Here is a 22,306-nt window from a genome sequence, read left to right on the forward strand (position 1 = left end):
CTCACTAACAGTGATGTGCACTACAGTAGTACACTACATCCACACTGATATAAGCTTGTAACCTGGCGACCTCTAGTGGTGAAAGCCAAGACGCAAATTAAATCAGTGTTTCTCAATTTATGCGAGTATTTAATACATGTATAATGTGTTTGTAAAGTGTATGTATATAATACATATAAAAGTAAATTTGACATTGTTTTGTAATGATTGTAAAGATCATAAAAATAGAAGTAGTTAAGTGGAATAAGAACATTATTTGATCAACTCTACTAGCCTAATAAAACGAATTAAAAATAAATTGAAAGCTGTAACTTTTTTTAAATAATAAACACAAGGGTTTTTGCGGATTTCCCTAAAATGGAAAATCCCTAGTGTATTGTACTTTCAGTTTTATTAGTGATGAAATGGGAATGTTTTATGGCAATATTGGCGCCCTCTTGTGGACATTATATGAAGCACACACACACACACACACACACACACACACACACACACGGAGGTGTGTGTTATCACATGTGTTTGAGTGGATAATAATCATTACTGACTATTACACAGTGGAAAGCAGATCATTAGCATACAATCGGCTAGTTTCATCTCCATAAATGTAAAGTCACTGATTCTAAGCCCATTTTTAGGCTTTTTTGTGTTGATTTATAGTTATTCTATGACTCTCTTTGTTTAACAAAGCCGCTAAAACTGCTCTGTTGTGTAAAAACATTACGGTTTCATTATAATTAACATTCTGATTTCCTAAAGAAAATAGTTTTAATAAAAAAAATTATATTTCTTTTTATTCATGTATTGTATGTTTAATTTCTATTGAAACAATGTTACTTTAATTTCCTTGTATCACTGTAAAGCTGCTTTGAAACAATCTATATTGTTAAATGCGCTGTATAAATGAAGGTGAAATTGAATTGACTTACTTATTGCTTTAAATGTATTATGATAAAACATTTTTAGTTGACTATTGTTACTTTATATTTACTGCCTTGCTTTACCTTGAGTTTCTTATCCTATCTTTGTGTGTGTGACACATGCATCCCCTGTGAGCTTTGTTCAGGAAATTCTTTTAAAAAAGTAAACAATGGGCTTAGCGCGAGGGCGGTACTTCCCGTTAGAGACACGCCCACTGAGCATAGTCACGCCCACTGAACGGGGCCACGCCCACACGCGCCTCTAGTGAGCCCGGATGATCAACGCGCGCGCGTCACTCGCTCGCTCGTTAATATCAGCGCGTGTGTCGCGGCTCATGATAATATCATATATAATATGGACGGTGGCGGGTCCGCGCGGGCTCCGGGAGATTCTCCCGCGAAGCGTCAGGCGGTGAAGAGACACCATCACAAACACAACATCAAACACCGGTACGAGTTCCTGCAGAGCCTCGGGACCGGCACGTACGGGCGCGTGAAGAGAGCCGTGGACCGCTCCGGCAGAACGGTGAGGAACATCGCGAGATTACACTACAGATATATTAATATATCAATTAATAAAGAGCAATAGCTGGTGATTTTAGTATTCATCAACGTGTTTTTATTATTTATTAAGTGTTAGAAAATGCAAGAGTAAATAAATCTTTTTTTTGTAACTGGTATTTTATTATTTATGAATAATATTAGTAAATTAGAGTAAATAAATTATTATAAATTATACTAAATAAATACTAAATAAAATAATAAATTCTTAGTAAATTAATAGAGTAAAAGAAAGAATAAATTAATCTTTTTAACAGATTTTATGAATAATATTATATATATATAAAAGAGTAAATGCATTTTTCTAACTGTGGTAATTTATTATTTACGAATAATATTATAATATCATTAATATTAAATGATTGGAAGTCTAATATTTGATTGGTTAAATGTACGACTGATATGATTATTAGATCTATCACACTGTTTCAATACGAATTATACTATTATAAATTACTCATAAATAATACAATTACATCAACACATAAATAAATTTAATCAATAATTAAACTAATTTACTATTCATGATTTGTTGTATTTATGAATAACATTATAATATCATTAATATTAAATTACTGGTGCAAACCTAATATTTTATTGTTGTTTTTTTGTACGACCACACTATTTGAACATGAATTATGTTAATAATAATAAAACAAGATTGAATGGCCAGAGCTCTAACGAATAAACGAGTGATGATTGATCTTGTGTTTGTGAATAGTTTGTAAAGCTTCAGCGAACAGGTTTTCTGCGTCTCCGCCCGCGGCTCCTCACACACACACACACACACACACATTCCTCTCGATCTGGGGTCAGACCTGACTCTCCGTGACCTCTGACCCCTGATCATGACCCGCAGGTCATCAGTGGTTCTATAGGAGATTCCTTTAGTTTTGCACACTGTAAAAAATACAAGAAAGTTGCTGTACTTGCATTTAACGCAATCAACTTGGATATTTAAGTCATTTCAACTTAAAAAATGAGTTGAATCTTATAAAACTTGTATTAAAAAAGTTGAAAATGGCTTATTTTGATGAGTTAAAGCAAAGTAAAAACATGTTGTCATAACTTAAAACATCCTTAAAACAAGAACATTTCTATGAGAATAAAGGTGAAATAATTTCGTTTCTGGGGAAATATCTGCGGTACAGTTTCTCACCTTAGAGGCACAAAACCAAACCTTATTAGATTTAAATGCTGTAAAAAAAATGACATTTATAAGCAATTATAGCTTTTTTCAGCAAGTTATACGAGATTCAATTATTGAAGCTAAAATTACTTGTACAGCCAATTTAATTATGTTTAAACATGTAGTTTTTAAAATAACGATGAAAACACGTCTTATTCCTCAAATAAATGAATCCTATTTTACGTGTTTTTAATGTTTTAAAGTTTATATAAACATTCTGTTGTCAAGCACAAACCGCACTGAATTTTAAATATTTAATTTTTAATGATTTTAACATTTGATTTAGGCTAATAATTAAAATAAGATTCATATTTATAATACGTTTTACTCTTAATAATTATTCTAATATTTATTCTCTGAGAGCAAATCTTCATATCTCAAGCAGTTTTTATTTTTTTATAACTGAAAAATAAACCAAAATGCTAAGAAAATTGTATTTTTGTGCAGTAATTTTTAAAGCTGTTCTAGTGTACCATATAATACTATGGTGTATTAAGAGTATGATGGTGTGAATAATATAAAGTTGCATTCTGGGCCGTGTGGTGTGTTTTAGCTTGTGCTTCGCTTCATTTCATTTTCCATTTCCAGACCAGTTGAGTTGTGTTTAATCATTTGAAGTGAAACAGGGAAGCAGGAAGAGTGAGAAATCAGTTTCTCCTCAGACAATATCACTCCGGGGTTTTCCTGGAACAGCTCATGCGTTTCCTCCGACAGTAAGCCTAGAAACGCATTGTCTGCGGCGGCGGCGGCGTCACTCTCCCTGCGGGGTCAGCTCGTCAGGAGGGACATCACCTCAGGAAAGAGAGAGAGTTTGAGTCTGGGCGAGTCGAGACAGGTCTTAGCACTGATAACAGACTGCGACACGCCTGATGCTAACGATAACACACCCGACGGCTCAGGCTATTTATAGAGCTTCCCTGAACACACACACTAATGGTTTATCAGAAATCATGCCGTCTTTGTGTGTTGGGCAGACCGGAGCTGCACAAACACCTTTATTATGACTGTGGATCAGCTGACAGAACTCTTCTAGAACCTTCCCATTACGTTATGAAAACGTTACTTTAGAATGTTCTCGGAACGTTACTTTTGAATGTTCTCTGAACGTTACTTTTGAATGTTCTCTGAACGTTACTTTAGAATGTTCTCTGATCGTTACATTAGAATGTTCTCGGAACGTTACTTTTGAATGTTCTCGGAACGTTACTTTAGAATGTTCTCTGAACGTTACATTAGAATGTTCTCTGAACGTTACTTTTGAATGTTCTCTGAACGTTACTTATGAATGTTCTTTGATCGTTACTTTAGAATGTTCTCTGAACGTTACTTTTGAATGTTCTTTGATTGTTACTTTAGAATGTTCTCTGAACGTTACTTTTGAATGTTCTTTGATCGTTACTTTAGAATGTTCTCTGAACGTTACTTTTGAATGTTCTCCGAACGTTACTTAAGAATGTTCTTGGAACGTTACTTTAGAATGTTCTCTGAACGTTACTTTTGAATGTTCTTTGATTGTTACTTTAGAATGTTCTCTGAACGTTACTTTTGAATGTTCTTTGATCGTTACTTTAGAATGTTCTCTGAACGTTACTTTTGAATGTTCACCGAACGTTACTTAAGAATGTTCTTGGAACGTTACTTTAGAATGTTCTCTGAACGTTACTTTTGAATGTTCTCCGAACGTTACTTTAGAATGTTCTCTGAACGTTACTTTTGAATGTTCTCCGAACGTTACTTTAGAATGTTCTTGGAACGTTACTTTAGAATGTTCTCTGAATGTTACTTTTGAATGTTCTCTGAACGTTACTTTTGAATGTTCTTTGATTGTTACTTTAGAATGTTCTCTGAACGTTACTTTTGAATGTTCTTTGATCGTTACTTTAGAATGTTCTCTGAACGCTACTTTTGAATGTTCTCCGAACGTTACTTTAGAATGTTCTTGGAACGTTACTTTAGAATGTTCTCTGAATGTTACTTTTGAATGTTCTCTGAACGTTACTTTTGAATGTTCTTTGATTGTTACTTTAGAATGTTCTCTGAACGTTACTTTTGAATGTTCTTTGATTGTTACTTTAGAATGTTCTCTGAACGCTACTTTTGAATGTTCTCCGAACGTTACTTTAGAATGTTCTTGGAACGTTACTTTAGAATGTTCTCTGAATGTTACTTTTGAATGTTCTCCGAACGTTACTTTAGAATGTTCTCTGAACGTTACTTTTGAATGTTCTCCGAACGTTACTTTAGAATGTTCTTGGAACGTTACTTTAGAATGTTCTCTGAACGTTACTTTTGAATGTTCTCCAAACGTTACTTTAGAATGTTCTTGGAACGTTACTTTAGAATGTTCTCTGAATGTTACTTTTAAATGTTCTCTGAACGTTACTTTTGAATGTTCTTTGATCGTTACTTTAGAATGTTCTCTGAACGTTACTTTTGAATGTTCTCCGAACGTTACTTTAGAATGTTCTTGGAACGTTACTTTAGAATGTTCTCTGAATGTTACTTTTGAATGTTCTCTGAACGTTACTTTTGAATGTTCTTTGATTGTTACTTTTGAATGTTCTCCGAACGTTACTTTAGAATGTTCTCCGAACGTTACTTTAGAATGTTCTTGGAACGTTACTTTAGAATGTTCTCTGAATGTTACTTTTGAATGTTCTCTGAACGTTACTTTTGAATGTTCTTTGATTGTTACTTTAGAATGTTCTCTGAACGTTACTTTAGAATGTTCTCCGAACGTTACTTTAGAATGTTCTTGGAACGTTACTTTAGAATGTTCTTGGAACGTTACTTTAGAATGTTCTCTGAATGTTACTTTTGAATGTTCTCTGAACGTTACTTTTGAATGTTCTTTGATTGTTACTTTTGAATGTTCTCCGAACGTTACTTTTGAATGTTCTCCGAACGTTACTTTAGAATGTTCTTGGAACGTTACTTTAGAATGTTCTCTGAATGTTACTTTTGAATGTTCTCTGAACGTTACTTTTGAATGTTCTTTGATTGTTACTTTAGAATGTTCTCCGAACGTTACTTTAGAATGTTCTCCGAACGTTACTTTAGAATGTTCTTGGAACATTACTTTAGAATGTTCTCTGAATGTTACTTTTGAATGTTCTCTGAACGTTACTTTTGAATGTTCTTTGATTGTTACTTTAGAATGTTCTCTGAACGTTACTTTTGGATGTTCTCTGAACGTTACTTTTGGATGTTCTCTGAACGTTACTTTTGAATGTTCTTTGATCGTTACTTTAGAATGTTCTCCGAATGTTACTTTAGAATGTTCTCTGAACGTTACTTTTGAATGTTCTTTGATCGTTACTTTAGAATGTTCTCTGAACGTTACTTTTGAATGTTCTCCGAACGTTACTTTAGAATGTTCTTGGAACGTTACTTTAGAATGTTCTCCGAACGTACGAAACTTGTAATATAAAAAAAAAAAAAACGTTAGATGAACATCCAACTAAAACATTTCATAAAAACGCTCCATGAACGATGTATAAATAATGTTTTTGTTCTAACGTTTTGAGAACATTATTAAAGACCAGATAATAAAGAAATTTAAGTATTTGGAGGAACGTAATTATTATTCTATTAAAGTAACTGGAGGAACATTTGCTCATAACGCCCATAGCGTTCCCTGTTTGCGTCATCGTACACTCTTAGAAATCCCGGTTTTGAGCTCCACTCTTATTCTTGTGTCTACTTCTGTTTCTTGAGTTGCTGCTTCTGGTTCTTCAGGTTCTGGTCTCAGAGCACCAGAGCACAAGGCTGTAAAACACTTCTCCGAAGCCGCTCAGTCTGACGTTTGAGCGCAGGTGTGTGAGATTCCTGTGTGTCTTCAGTTGTGTTTGTCCATCTGCTGGTCATTGGTGACCCTGTAGACACACACACACACACCACACCCTGTGGAATCTCAAACATGCCTGATGACACGCAGACACTCGCATACAGACTCACAAAAGAGACAAAAGACCCGAGACACAAAGACCAGCATGCACACGCATCTCTTCATATGCAAAGCACTGGTTCCACTGACATCACACCATTACAATCCCTGAACATCACAGCGCTATTATAACCGTGAGATCATGACCGTGTGAGAAGCTTCAGTCGTCTTTACTGTGAGCAGAAGGAATGTGTGTAAATATCACTGTCAATATGACAAGGCTGCATACGTTTTGTTCGAAGAATGATTTACAAAAAACTGATTCTGCTCTCGTTTCATTATCGATGCACAAAAACGGAAGTAAATACAGTCGTTTGGTGGAAATAATGGTATTTTTGTGTGGGTTTAAAGTTTTGTGTTTGTGTAAAGAATCAAAAACTTGCTAGAATGAGGCCGGACGATACTTCAAAAATCTCTGCAATTTAATTATGTAAATATAACGTTATTATTATTAAATAGGTTATATATTTTATAGTGCTGGGCGATGATTAATCGCATCCAAAATAAAATTTGGCGTAATAACATTTATTTATTAAATATGAACTAAAACAAAAATGTCAATTTTTAAATATTTACTAATATTAAACATGTTAATTATATTAATATATTTAAGAATTTGTATATATATATATATATATATATATATATATATATATATATTTAAATATATACACTACAGTACATGCAAATATTTCTTGAATAAACACATGCATGTGTGTATTTATACCAGGGGTGGGCAAACTACGGCCCGCGGGCCACATGCGGCCCGTTAGGCTGTTTAATCCGGCCCGCCGAGTATTTAAAAAAAAATTCTTAAGATCGCATTAATTTTGCCTTTTTTTCTTGCAATACTTTGCGTTATATATATATATATATATATATATATATATATATATATATATATATATATATATATATATTGCGTTGCATATATTTGACAATCGGAATATCAGATATTGCATGCCATAGCTAACAAATGTAAAAAAGGAAAAATGACATAAAAGCAGATCATTAGTCATTCAGCGCTGTTGTGGCTGCGGTGTGTGTGTCACGTAACAAGCAATGACGCGTCACCATGGAAACCAAACAGACAGCGACTTAAGCGCATAGACTTGTTGCACGTTAATGTTTTTTCCTTTTTTGGGAACTCAATGAGAAAAAAAATGTTTGGTAACCGCTTGCACACCTTAGTTTTTCCTTTGATTTGTCTGCTATTTAGTTTCTTTGCTCCTCTGGATTTGTGGATGTATCCTGCCCGATTCCGTTTACCGACCTTTATCGTCCGGCTTTCGACTACGCTCCCCTGTCTGCCATGTACAGAACCCGTTTTTTTTTTTCATTAAATGTTCTGATCTCCCTTTGCCTTTTATGTTTTATTTTATTATTCTAAAAATAAATTTGTATATTCGTTTATTTCCACAAATGTATGACTTTTGGAAGTGCAATTGCCATTCAGTTTTAATAAAGTTGAATTAACGTAACCTGTAATTTTTACTCTTCTAAGTGTACACTTGCATATGTTTTGTTTCTAATTTACTGTTAGGCCAATAAATAATAATAAGGATAAACAATATTTAAAAAGTATAGGCTATAATTATCTAACATCTTTAAAAATTAACATCAAAACATAACATGCTAAATGGGGGATATCTAGCATAAAAAAATGTATTGTCAGAATGTCGTCTCTCAGTTGTTGAATTTCGCACAGACATTGCCACAACATTGTCTGTTTGCTCAGCCCGATCTCATGAAAGTGTGAATACCACGAATTGTATTTGTAGTGCATAATATGTTTTCGCGTGCATATGATATGCACTTTATGGCGTGTAATAGGCACGCACTCCACACCCCTAATCCTAACCAAGGGGTTTACAGTGTGTAGCATGCACGCAAAAAAAAAAAAAAAAAAAAAAACTTTTTGGCATATAAATGGCACGAGAAATAAAATTTGTGGTATAGATACGCACTTTCATGAGATCGTGCTTCATAATCTGCTACTGGGCCGGCCCTCTGTCAAATTTTTAAAACCCAGTGTGGCCCTTGAGCCAAAAAGTTTGCCCACCCCTGATTTATACATATATATAATATATATATATATAAATTAAAATCTTAAATATATTAATATAATTAACATGTTTAATATTAGTAAATATTTAAAAATGGACATTTTTGTTTTATTTCATATTTAATAAATAAATGTTATTACTATTAAACAATGTTAAATAAATTATATTAATATAATTAACATATTCAATATTATTAGCAGTAGTATGTTAAATATCTAAATTTTTGCTTCATATTTAATCACATTAATATGTTAAAACTACTAATATAATATCATATTACCTAAATTGTAAATATTGTGATGATTTTGATGCATTTCTGTACGTAAATATGGCTATATATTGTGATACCGGTGAAAATAAATTAAAATAATTCAATATAATTTTCATTAATTTATGCATGATTAAATAAACGAATGATTTTGAATCTATGTGGCGACAGTGACTGATTGTGTGAACCCTGTGATGCTTGTATTCAGTGTGTGTGTGTGTGTGTGTTTTGTCCTTCAGGTGGCCATAAAGTCCATCCGTAAGGAAAAGATTAAAGACGACCAGGATCTGATCCACATCCGCCGGGAGATCGAGATCATGTCGTCGCTCAGCCATCCTCACATCATCAGCATATATGAAGGTATGTGAGTGTGAGAGCGCACTGGTGTTGTGTAACCAGATCGCTGGGATTCTTCAGTCACGCAAGCCTCTTTGTTCTCATTATGTAATCACGGCAAACCCCAAAAACTGCTTTAGTGTGCTTCAGCGCACCACAATTACCCCCCCGCTCATTAGCATAACGCCTGGAATACCTCAGGCTCATTAGTGCATGTCAAACAAATCAAAGTCATTTAGACTTAGTTGAGTGATGTGACTGACACTGTCGCCGTTGGCTTTGGGCTTGCTTAGTTCGGGACATTTAATTTAATATTCAACAATTGTGTTTCAGTGTTTGAGAACAAGGATAAGATCGTGATCGTGATGGAGCTGGGCAGCGGAGGAGACCTGTACGACTACCTGAGCGAGAGACAGCGCATCCCTGAGAGTGAAGCCCGGCTGTTCTTCAGGCAGATCGTGTCCGCCGTGCAGTACTGCCACCGGGTGAGTACACAACTATACACACTACACAACTACACACACTACACAACTATACACACTACACACACTCCACAGTACTGCCACCGCGTGAGTACACAACTATACACACTACACACACTCCACAGTACTGCCACCGCGTGAGTACACAACTATACACACTACACACACAACACAGTACTGCCACCGCGTGAGTACACAACTATACACACTACACACACTCCACAGTACTGCCACCGCGTGAGTACACAACTATACACACTACACACACAACACAGTACTGCCACCGCGTGAGTACACAACTATACACACTACACAACTACACACACTACACAATACTGCCACCGCGTGAGTACACAACTATACACACTACACAAACTACACAACTATACACACTACACACACTACACAGTACTGCCACCGCGTGAGTACACAACTATACACACTACACACACTACACACTACACAATACTGCCGGCGCGTGAGTACACAACTATACACACTACACAACTACACACACTACACAATACTGCCGGCGCGTGAGCACACACTAGTACTGCCGCGTGAGTACACACTAGTACTGCCGCCGCCGCCGCGTGAGTACACACTAGTACTGCCGCCGCCGCCGCGTGAGTACACACTAGTACTGCCGCCGCCGCCGCGTGAGTACACACTAGTACTGCCGCCGCCGCCGCGTGAGTACACACTAGTACTGCCGCCGCGTGAGTACACACTAGTACTGCCGCCGCGTGAGTACACACTAGTACTGCCGCCGCGTGAGTACACACTAGTACTGCCGCCGCCGCCGCGTGAGTACACACTAGTACTGCCGCCGCGTGAGTACACACTAGTACTGCCGCCGCGTGAGTACACACTAGTACTGCCGCCGCCGCCGCGTGAGTACACACTAGTACTGCCGCCGCCGCCGCGTGAGTACACACTAGTACTGCCGCCGCCGCGTGAGTACACACTAGTACTGCCGCCGCGTGAGTACACACCGACACACACTAACACAATACTGCCACCGCGTGAGTACACACTAGTACTGCCGCCGCGTGAGTACACACTAACACACACTACACAATACTGCCGCCGCGTGAGTACACACTAGTACTGCCGCCGCGTGAGTACACACTAACACACACTAACACAATACTGCCACCGCGTGAGTACACACTAACACACACTACACAATACTGCCGCCGCGTGAGTACACACTAGTACTGCCGCCGCGTGAGTACACACTAACACACACTAACACAATACTGCCACCGCGTGAGTACACACTAACACACACTAATACTGCTCACTATACTCACAACACAACCAAAGTTTTTATGGTTTTGTTTCATTTTTAGTTAACTATATTAACCCTGATTTCTATATAGTCATTTTCTATTGTAAAGAAGTTTAAAATACAGTTAATAAAATATTTTGATTTATTCAGATTTCCGTGTTGATGCTATAAAAACATTAATTTAAAAGACTGATATCAGTCATAACAATAATCCTCTGTAAGTTCTGAGGTGTTGTACATGTGTTGTTGCACAGGCAGGGTCAGGGTTCAGGGTCAGGGTTCAGGGTCAGGGTTCAGGAACACGTCTTAACACATCTCTGTGAAAGCAAAGGTCAGCGAGACTAAATATGAGTTCGACGTCATGTGAACGTTTCTCCCAGCCTGGAAAACTACCCAGAATGCAGTGGAATAGGGCTTCACTGCGACACTGAATGGATTGCACAACACTCGTTACTGTCCGCATGAATGAGCAGATCTAGAGGACAGTGTTTGAGGCCGGCGTTCAAGCTAGCACACGCTAATGCAGGAACACCCACGCTAACGGCTAGCAAACACAACAATAGCAGCGAAAGCTACGACACACGCAACTGTTGCGCCGCTCTGAGTATCCGTGTGAACGACACACTCCCAGAAGAGGCCCAGATCAGGTTCTCAGAGTTATGAACAAATGTTGTTTTCAATAAGGTTAATACAGTGTGTGTGTGTGTGTGTGTGTGTGTGTGTGTGTGTGTGTGTGTGTGTGTGTGTGTGTGTGTGTGTGTGTGTGTGTGTGTGTGAGAAATTCCAGTCCTGCATGATTGTGTCTCTCAGCTGGAGGCCGAACCGTTCTCCTCATTTAACCTCAGAACAAAAGCTCTCGCCTCTAACGGGACGTTCTGTCTTCTGAAACGCCTCGCAAATAACATATGATCATGTCGGAAAACACTGTTTTACTCTGAGATTGAAGCACCCAGATAACACACACCGCCTTTAACAGTTTTGGATCGGTAAGATTTTTAATGTTTTTAAAAGAAGTCTCTGCTCACCAAAGCTGTGTTGATTAAAAATACACACAAAAAGATGTAAAAACAGTAATATTGTGAAATATTATTAAATCTTATTAATATTAAATTATTAAATCATCTGTTGTCTATGTGAATATATAGTAAAGTGTAATTTATTCCTGTGATCAAAGCTGAATGTTCAGCATCATTACTCCAGTCTTCAGTGTCACATGATCCTTCAGAAATCACTCTAATATGAGGATTTGATGATCAAGAAACATGAATAGAAAGTTAAACATTAATCTGAAATAGAATCTTTTGTAACATTATTAATGTCTTTACTGTCACTTTTGATCAGTTTAACTCATCCTTGATGAATAAAAGTATTGATTTATTTTATTTCTTTCCCCAAAAAATAAAATTAAAATTCTTACTGACCCCAAACTTCTGAACGGTAGCGTTTAATGTTACAAAAGCTTTCTATTTCAGATAAATGCTGTTCTTTTGAACTTTCTATTCATCAAAGAATCCTGAAATAAAAATGTAAATAACAGTTTTCAACACTGATAATAATCATAAATGTTTCTTGAGCATCAGATCATCATATTAGAGTGATTTCTGAAGGATCATGTGACACTGAAGACTGGAGTAATGATGCTGAACATTCAGCTTTGATCACAGGAATAAATTACACTTTACTGTATATTCACATAGAAAATTAAAATAAACTCTAGAATATTTAACAATATATATTTTTTTATTTTCAGTCAAATAACTGCAGCCTTGGTGAGCAGAGACTTCTTTTAAAAACATTAAAAATATTACAGATCAAAAACTTTCGACTGGTAGTGTGTGTTTTTGGGGATTTTGGAATCATAGTCTGGATTCTGAAAGTGAAACTGGTGATACAGCGTTTCTGTTGCTCAGGAAACTCCCTTCCAACACCAGGAACATTTACAGGAACCCACAGTCGTTTCATCAAGATCCCTCATCTGGGATTCACTCACGTAGAGTCGCTTTCACAAAATGACACCAACAGCAATAAAATCCAAGATACCAATGTAAATATATAACAGAAATGAGAATAACCAGTTCTTCTGCCCAGTACTGATGTTCATTAGACGTTAAAACGGTGCATTAATGGAGAACTCGACTGATCACGAGGACAACGGCTTAGAAATCAGATTAATCCCAACCGTTCTACAAAACATAACATGAGCTTGTCAAAGTGTTACGCGACAACACTGTACGAGAAATGGAAGAGTTTTCCTTTACATTTTTTGCGTACAGACGACAGCGTCGTTAAAACGATCCCGTTCACACGGATCCACGAAAACGACTAAAAATGCTGTATTCTGCTGCCAGGCCAGTAGGTGGCGCTGACACTGTAAAAAAACAAAACACGATGAGTCTAAGCTGTAAAGAAACTGTTTGTTTAACTTTAAAAAAAAAGGTAGGTTACCGTGTTGCCTTACAATTTTGAGTTTATTGAAATAAAATATTTGAGTTAATACAATGAAGGAGATTAGTTTAATCAACAGAAATTCTAAATATTATGTTATTTGAACCACATTAATTATCTAAGTTGACGAAGTTGATAAATCACGAAACTATCTTTTACAGTGAATAGACTGAACACGTAATACGCATGACGTCGCCGTTTTCACAAATCCACGTTTTTGTAGTTTACACTGAGACGATAATGGCGTCGTTTTTAAAAACGTTCACTTTGAATCTCAAAAGTTTGCATTTCATTTTCAAGCCCCCAAAATGCAGTTGTCGTGTAAATGTGAGTGAAAGTTTTGAGTTTTGAGTTGAAAACGCTGTTGTCTCTGTTTATTTCGAACAGAACGGGATTGTTCATCGCGACCTGAAGTTGGAGAACATCTTGCTGGACGACAACGGCAATATAAAGGTGAGTTCAGGACAGGTTAAAGATTTTACACTAGTTCACTGGACCTCAGGATATACTGTAAATGTGTAAATTGTTTGTCGCGTTAAGTCGTAAACGTGCACTGAAAATCGTTCTGCTGGCGTTGCACGAATTAAAATGTGTTGGTCTGAAGTCGCTTCATTACTCATAGGTGTGGTTTGGGCGTAACGTGAAATAAACCAATCAGAGCGACATCTCACATTCCCTTTAAGAGCAGGCGTGCTTGTTCCATGGCGGATTGCTATTATAACGGCGGATTTGCCAGGAGCGGTTCACAGCCGAGGAGACCGGCGTTCTCGTCAGGGCCGTAAAACACAGAGAAGTGACATTGGGGATGGAGAAACACACCCACATTAGCTTCGGTTAAACAGGCGTATAAATCTTGCAAAAATGGGAACTGCTGCATGTGCTCACGCTACATTGATTATGGCCAAGCATGCGCCCTTAAAATAACATCTGAATAACACGCTCCACTGACTTTAGACGAGCACCAGGGAACGTTTGCGCCGGAACACGCCTCCTCTTTCCGCTGAACCGCCCCCGGGAGCGCAAGTTCATTCCCTAATTTACCGGCGTGCGTCTGTGGAGGGAAGAGTCCGCTGTGCGCGAGTGCAAAATAGGAATGAAACATGCGTCAGTGTACAAAGTCAATTGCGCTGGGTGCAAGATAGGGCCCGATACCTATATCAGACGGGCTGCAGCTTTAATTTTGCGTAAAAAAATAGTTTTATCTGTAAAATTAAACATAAATATATTGTATATATTTTCAATGCACTTTTCAAGGACCTCTTCATAAATATGGCTGTTTTCCAGGACTTACATTTCAAAAGGTCAAATTCAAGCACTTTAAACCCCTTGTATGAACCCTGGTCTCTGCACACGGAGGTTTGAGCCTTCAGACGCTTTTCCATTGGGAATTTTCCAGACTTTCATGTTTTTCATGTCGGTTTGAAACGTTATCTCTGATACTTCTGTTTTCCCTGGTATTATCAAACAAGAGGCCATAAAACTTGCATGAGATAACGGCATAAATCTAGATTGGGTTTATGAGAGGCGCTGATCGAGACCACAGTCTGTGTTTCACATCCAAGTGTCGTCTTTGAAAAGAGATCAAACTCTGATCAAAGTCTGAGCTCTAAAGCGTCCAAGATTTACTCAGTTCAAGGTAGAAATGTAATTTTCAGGTCTATGCTCAAAAAGTGAATAAATGGATTATAAATACAGCGTAAATATAATTTAGTACCATAAAATCCCCTAAAAATACGAAATATTAAATAAAAACATTTTCATTGAAATAAAAGAATAAGTTTTTGTCATGTTTGACCGATACGCGAAGAACACCAGAAAATCATTCTGCTGTTGTTTATGAATGAAGTCGTTCTGCGCACGGACGTTTGAGTCTTCAGACGGTTTTTCCGTTGGGAGTTTTCCAGACTTTCATAGTCTGTTTGAAACGTTATCTCAGATACTTCTGTTTTCCCTGGTTTTATTAAACAAGAGGCCATAAAACAAACACCCAATCGAAACTGGCATGAGATAACAGCATAAATCTGCTTTCGGTTTATGAGATGCGCGATAAAACTGGCACTGGTCGAAACTAGGGCTGAGTTTAAGATAATGGACCGACTACAGCGCTGGAGGTTTGGAGATAACATAATAATAATAAATGAGGCTCAAACATCCGTTTCATAACGAAACTAGCACTTCCGTCAAAGAAACATCACACTAAAGCCTGTAAAGCATTGGAATAAATATTAGTGAATAATGTTAACTTAATATAAAGTTCAATATTTAATAAAACAAGACCATCTCTTTTCTGATATCTTCATGTTTTCTGCTGGTTGTAAAAGAGTGAATTTTATCCTCCACAAAGACATTTAATCTGTGTTTGATTCTGCACTGCCAGAGAAAGCCAAACTAAAATCACCCGCGCGTGTGAAGCGCGCTTTACTAATAACTTAACGCGCTTTACCATGTCTAATAAGCACAAACTGTGTTCAAAATAATTTGACGTACAAGTAAAAAGGTAGGCTATCTTTCCTACAGCGTTTTCTACTTTACCACAGTAAAGAATGTGAATATAATGTAACCCTAGCAACACCCTAGCAACCACCCAGAACACCCTAGCAACCACCCAGAACACCCAGAACACCCTAGCAACCACCCAGAACACCCTAGCAACCGCCTAGCAACCACCCTGAATACCCTAGCAACAGCATAGCAACCACCCAGAACACCCTAGCAACTGCCTAGCAACCACCCAGAATACCCTAGCAACAGCATAGCAACCACCCAGAACACCCTAGAAACTTTTTAACTTTAAACTGCTTTAAACTTAAAACTACTTGAAACTTTAAACTAAATTAAACTTCATACTACTTTAATCTTCAAACTACTTTAAACTTCAAACTTTCTGGTCCAAACTTTCTGAAGCCAACTTAAATTTTGTCTCGACGAACTTTTTAATCTAGTTATATTCGCCTAATTAAGAGCGAACCAAAGGAAGAAATGTTTATTATCCCCTGCGAAATTGTGCGAGACGTGAGTGAAGATTTGGGAAAAGAAACGAGAGATTCCCAGTGGAATAATAATGGAATATTGTTAAATCCGCTGATATTCGGGTGACCAGATCGCACAACACAACACAAAGCCGACAAAGCTTACGTTTATGGGCTCACGAGACGTTTCCACGGATGCGACGTAACATTTAATCGCTGCTAATCTATTATTTCTGTTCCGCGGTTGTCAAGTTTAGCACAGCGCTAATCGAAACCACTCGTTTTTGGGTTGTCAAACCTTATTCATTGGGAATTTTCCAGACTTCCACAGAAACGTTATCTCAGATACTTCTGTTTTCCCTGGTTTTATTAAACAAGAGTCAATAAAACAAACACCCAATGGAAACGTGCATGAGATAACGGCGTAAACCTGTGTGTGAGATGAGCGCTGATGGTTAAACCCCTGTGTGTTCCAGATCGCTGACTTCGGGCTGTCGAACCTGTACCAGGGCGACGGGTTCCTGCAGACGTACTGTGGCAGTGCGCTGTACGCGTCCCCCGAGATCGTGAACGGCCGGCCGTACCGCGGCCCGGAGGTGGACAGCTGGTCTCTGGGCGTCCTGCTCTACACGCTCGTTCACGGAGCCATGCCGTTCGACGGACACGACCACAAGAACCTGGTCCAGCAGATCAGCAGCGGGAACTACCGCAAACCCACCAAACCATCCGGTGAGCCGCTTCACGAGCACGTGACCGTGACCGTACCAGTCGGGCGCTCTTCAGTCACGCTTGAGTGTCAAATATAGCTTTTTTTATTTGATTTATTTCATTGGAATGGTACGAAACTTGTGAACTTGTGCTATGTGAACACACACACACACACACACACACACACACAAATCATGGACATGATCTGAACAGGTTGAATGGTGCTGTAAACAATAGCCACACTTGAGCTCCTCGCGGTCAGAAATGACGCATTGGAAACGAATGCGAGACGAGTTTCCTCTAGTGGAAGCGTTTGGTACTGCAGCCGAAAAACATCTCACTGAACGCTCATTTACTGAGATATCAACCTCACTTGTTTAGATTTATGGCTTTGATGTTCTCACAGTTTTAGAGTAAAACGTGTTTTTGAAAATATATATTTCATATAAAAATTTAAAATAGTATTTTTGCACATGACAATAAACGTAAAAATCTGAAACTTTTTTTAAGTAAACTTTTTTCACTTCATCAATAATCTGCCAAGTGTCGTCTTTGAAGAGATCAAACTTCAGTCTGTTGCTTTAAAGCATCAAGATTTACCAGTTTAAGTTGGAAATGTAATTTTCATGCTCAAAAAGTTAATAAATGTATTATAAATACAGCGTAAATATAATTCAGTATCATAAAATCCCCTAAAAATACAAAAAACATTATCGAACTAAAATATTACATTAATTTAAATTAAATAAACACGTGAAGAGCACCAGAGGGTTAAAGCGGGACACGGAACTGGTTTACTATGCTTGTCGAAGGTCCAAACTTAGTGAACCGTGTCGATGTTTTATAGGTAGAGCTTATCTATTGCTAGCAGAGAACGCTCTGAGCCGTGTGCCATGTGTTGACCTCGGCAGACTCATAAACCTGAGTTGATCTGGGAGTCAAGTTCACAACGACAGCAGCTTTATTGCCGGAGGCCGTATAGCCTCCATGTTGTTGAGAATCTTTCTGCTTTAAAGCTCTATCCCTGCATATGGCAAACCATAGAGAAGCAAGAAACTGCCCGGAGTAACATGAGCTAGCCTTGCCAAACCTGTTCCTGGAGCCACACCTCAACAGTACACACTTCGACCAGTCTATTCTTAGGTCCTAACAAGCGCTGAGTTGAGTCAGGTGTGTTTGATTGGGAAGAGTTGAGAATGTGTACGTTTGGTGTGTCTTCAGGAACAGTGGATTACAGTCTCTTGCACACGTACGCTCCCATGCTTTCATTAGCATTAGCATTCCATATTGTTGATTATTTGCATAGACCTTTGAAACTGCGCCACATTGCTTGACACGCCTGAAGACTCGCTCACATCGCCAACTCTCACTAAAGTCGGCAGAAGTCTAATGTTGTAGACCAGGGGTGTCCGATGACTCCACTGACGCCACTCTTCTGCAGAGTTCGGCTCAAACACACCTTTAGTGGCCGGTTCAGGTGTGTGTGTGACCCTTGTGCGCTGTTTGGGGTCTTTCTGCTGAAATAAAATAAAAAGTTCTCTTTGTCCAAATGGCATGAGACTTTGTACAGTTTTCTACACTTTTCTAGATTTACACATTAATTGGAATGATCTGTTTTTTATGTTAGTGTGTAAAAGATAATCACACTCGTGCTGTTTGGGGATCCCAGGCTACGGAATAGCCAGGTCATTTTATAACAAATGGAATTTTACTCAGTTTATTAATGTTTTTACTCCACATTTGTGCAGTTTTGGGAGGATTTATTATATTTTTTAAATTTATATAAATAAATAAATAAATGTTTTTTGAATAGGTTTTTTTTATGTAAAATTCACTTTATAAAAGACTCACATTTCTAACTTCTTTCATTCATGTGATAACATGGATAATTTGACATGGTTTAGTGTAAGATTTTTGCCCATCTTTTGAAAATGAAATAAAATGCAGTTTTAAAAGTAAAAATATTATCACTTTCACCAGTAGATGGCAGCAGAGCTCCACTATTTGCTATCTGACTAAATGAAAGACATATTTTAACAAGTTTTTCCAGTTGTATTCATATCTACATATTATGAAATCACAATTATAACAATTAAAATAACTTTTTGTCAGAGTTTAGCATTTTTTGTACAGAAAAAAAATCAATTTTTTCAAAAATGTTAAATTATGATTGGAATCAAACCTGAACAAGATGTTACAAAGAGAAAAGTTGGAGTCTTTTGAGTTTATCATTTATTTCAAACATCTGTTTTTCATATAATTCTACAAATTTCTGTCTATGTGTTCTGCGTAGTTTCTGATTTTGAGGATGACCCCCCCACTTAAAAAATGGAAAAAATTTACATTATTGAAAAACATTTTTTTTTTTTTATTAAAAAGTTATTTTTATTGTTATAATTGTGATTTTATAATATGTAGATATGAATCCAGCTGGAAAAACTTGTGAAAAGATGTCTTTCATTTAGTCAGATAGCAAATAGTGGAGCTCTGCTGCCATCTACTGGTGAAAGTGATCTTTTTTTACTTTTAAAACGGCATTTTCCAAAAGATGGGCACAAATCTTACACTAAACCATGTCAAATTATCCATGTTATCCCCATGAATGAAAGAAGTTAGAAATGTGTGTCTTTTATAAAGTGAATTTTACATAAAAATCAGTTTTTTTTTTTATAAAAACCTATTTAAAAATTTTTTTTGAATATAATAAATCATCCCAAAGCAGCACAAAATGTGGAGTAAAAACATAAATAAACGGAGTAAAATTACATTTGTTTAAAAAAAAAAGACCCCAAACCCGCAAACGAACTGGGGTTATTTAGGTGGCCCTCCAGGAGCAGGATTGGACATCCCTGTTGCTAAATCCAGTGCTAATCCTCTTTGTCGCCCCACAGATGCGTGTGGCTTGATCCGCTGGATGCTGATGGTGAACCCAGAGCGTAGAGCTACGCTGGATGAGATCGCGGGCCACTGGTGGGTCAACTGGGGCTATCAGCTCCCCCTACAGGCTCAGAACGACACCGCATCGGTGTGCGCGACACATGTAGCGTCTCAAACCGGCGGCCCGACGCGCATCGCCGACTGGCTACGCCGCACCTCTCGCCCTCTCCTGGAAAGCGGCTCTAAGATGCGTTGCCTGTTGCGTACGGGTGGAGGAGAACCAGTTCAGCGACAGCGCTCAATACGCAGGTCGCGCAAAGAAAACAACGTTTCGCAAACAATGCAGGAATCGCCTCGTCCGTTCAAAGGCATCCTGAAGAAGCGTGGGAGCCTAAAACAGAAACCGACTCCCGCCGACTCCCAGGCTACGCCCTTGGAGGAGAAGACCGAGAACTCTTTGGCTCCGCCTCCTCCACCTCCTAAAGGCATCCTGAAGAAGCCTTCCGAAGGCGAGTCGGGATATTATTCCTCTTCCCCGGAGAGTTACAGCTCCGAACGGACTCTCGGGAACCCGTCGCCTGCGCAGAACCGCAAGGGAATCCTCAAACGCCACGGCAAGTTTTCCGGAGGACTCCAGGGATTCGGATCTCTGGATAAGCTTTCGCCTTCCTTGCCCTCGGTGGTCAACAGATCCCGACCGAGTGGAGCAATCAGCGAGGACAGCATTCTCTCCTCCGAGTCTTTCGACAGACTTGATCTTCCCGATCGGGAGATTCCCGCCGCTCCAATGGAGAGACGGAAAATGCGAGGAAGCGTATCCGCTGATAATCTCCTCGACTTAAGAGAGGACGGGCCAGGGTCTCTGCTCAAGGGACACTGGGAAATGGACGTAGCCTGCTATCGCGCAGGAGTGTCCGACAGCGTGTTTTCAATCTCCGACTGCGAGAACGTCACTCGGACTTACAAGCAAGCCTTGGGAACCGCTAGCTAACATGGACAACGACAATGAAGTGCAGAATCTGCAACTCGGTTGTGCCTCGAAAGGTAAACAAGTTGGAAACAAAACAGGGAAGCGTTCCTGACGAATGCTGGTGAACGGCGTCAAGCCAGACAGGAAGTGGGTCTTCAAGAGGACAGGAAGTCCTGTACGACAGACTCATTTGGGACACACATTTCATCCCGAGGGAACGGCAGTTTTTTGGTGCCTTTGCAACCAAAATTGCTTTTATAATGTAGACTTGATTTGAGAAAAGTGCCAAAGATCCATTGTGAACTTGTTTTAAAGGTGAATATTGGTGGTAGATGATGACAAAAATGTACAAGAACACATGCAAGAACTCAAAAGGTCTCGATTGGCAAAGATTGACTGAAGTCCTTAAGATCGTTCCCGCCAATTTCTGAGTTTTACAACATGCCATTAATTATCATGTGTGCGACGGACACACTAAACTATTGTCTTTGTATGACTTTATGTAGTCTAGACTTTAGTTACATGTTTAAATTGTGCCGATAGGAGTTTATTAGGAAGGGGAAATACGCCGTGACCTCCTCACAGAAGAGGATTAAACTAAAAGTCTCAGAATCCTTGAGAAATGTGTTGAACTGGTGGGGTTTACTGGTTTTGGCATCTGGACGTTTACTTCCAGTCGTAAAGGCAAGCTCAGAATAGGAAAGACTGATATTTCAGTGTCATAACAGGGTGTTCATCAGCACATCTGCTCGTCTTGAGTCTCTAAACTCTTCATTCAGTGTTTGTAAGAGTCCATGAGAGCGGCAGTGAGATCTTGTCTGGGGTTTTATGGTTATGAAGGGTTTTCTTCTGTTTGGTGTCATATTTCTCTGAGTTTCTGCATGCTGACTTGCCAAAGTGCCTGATTTATCTGCCCTGATGTCTGTCTGAGTCAGAGGACCAATAAAACAGCACAAATGAAGCTGAAAACACTCTGAATGTCTGTTCTTCTGTTCCCATGATAATCTTTTGAATAACAGTAAATTACTTTATCGTAGACTGTGTTCCAGTTCACATGTTAAAGTCCCCCTGTGGTGAAAATCCAGCATTTAATGTTGTTTATGTGTCTATGTGGTGTTTTTAATCTGCTTTAAGACACACCATGTGTAAGTTCATAAGTCGACAGCATTGCTGAGTATTTCCTCCTTAAAACTGCAGTGAACCAAAGACAGTCTCAAAAACACGCTTTGAAATCGCTGGTGTTTCTGACGTCACAAAATACCTTGTAACCAATCAGAT

At 38.4% G+C, this 22,306-nt stretch overlaps 1 protein-coding gene across 2 annotated transcripts; it reads left to right on the forward strand.

Annotated features, from left to right (window-relative positions):
* Window positions 1-1,181: 1,181 nt before the first annotated feature.
* On the forward strand, window positions 1,182-22,002 carry nuak2 (NUAK family, SNF1-like kinase, 2). Of its 2 annotated transcripts, none has more exons than XM_081383633.1 (6): window positions 1,182-1,443; window positions 9,156-9,307; window positions 9,617-9,768; window positions 13,892-13,957; window positions 16,950-17,202; window positions 20,073-22,002. In XM_081383633.1, exons 2-6 carry the CDS (start codon window positions 9,265-9,267, stop codon window positions 21,047-21,049), a joined length of 1,491 nt encoding a protein of 496 aa, XP_081239759.1. In that variant the 5' UTR covers window positions 1,182-1,443; window positions 9,156-9,264; the 3' UTR covers window positions 21,050-22,002. The 2 variants fall into 2 exon arrangements, with proteins under 2 accessions (XP_081239759.1, XP_081239758.1); XM_081383632.1 differs by having other exon boundaries at window positions 1,209-1,443; window positions 9,187-9,307.
* The last annotated feature ends 304 nt before the right edge of the window (window positions 22,003-22,306 follow it).

Source organism: Scardinius erythrophthalmus (assembly GCF_964197995.2).
Source record: "Scardinius erythrophthalmus genome assembly, chromosome: 14".
Classification (NCBI taxonomy): domain Eukaryota; kingdom Metazoa; phylum Chordata; class Actinopteri; order Cypriniformes; family Leuciscidae; genus Scardinius; species Scardinius erythrophthalmus.

Excerpts from the sequence above, each read along its gene's own strand:
- nuak2 (XM_081383632.1), top strand. The coding sequence starts at position 1,273 with ATGGACGGTGGCGGGTCCGCGCGGGCTCCGGGAGATTCTCCCGCGAAG. Across the intron at positions 1,444-9,186 it reads TGGACCGCTCCGGCAGAACG|GTGGCCATAAAGTCCATCCG; the intron begins GTGAGGAACATC and ends TTTGTCCTTCAG. Across the intron at positions 17,203-20,072 it reads CAAACCCACCAAACCATCCG|ATGCGTGTGGCTTGATCCGC; the intron begins GTGAGCCGCTTC and ends GTCGCCCCACAG.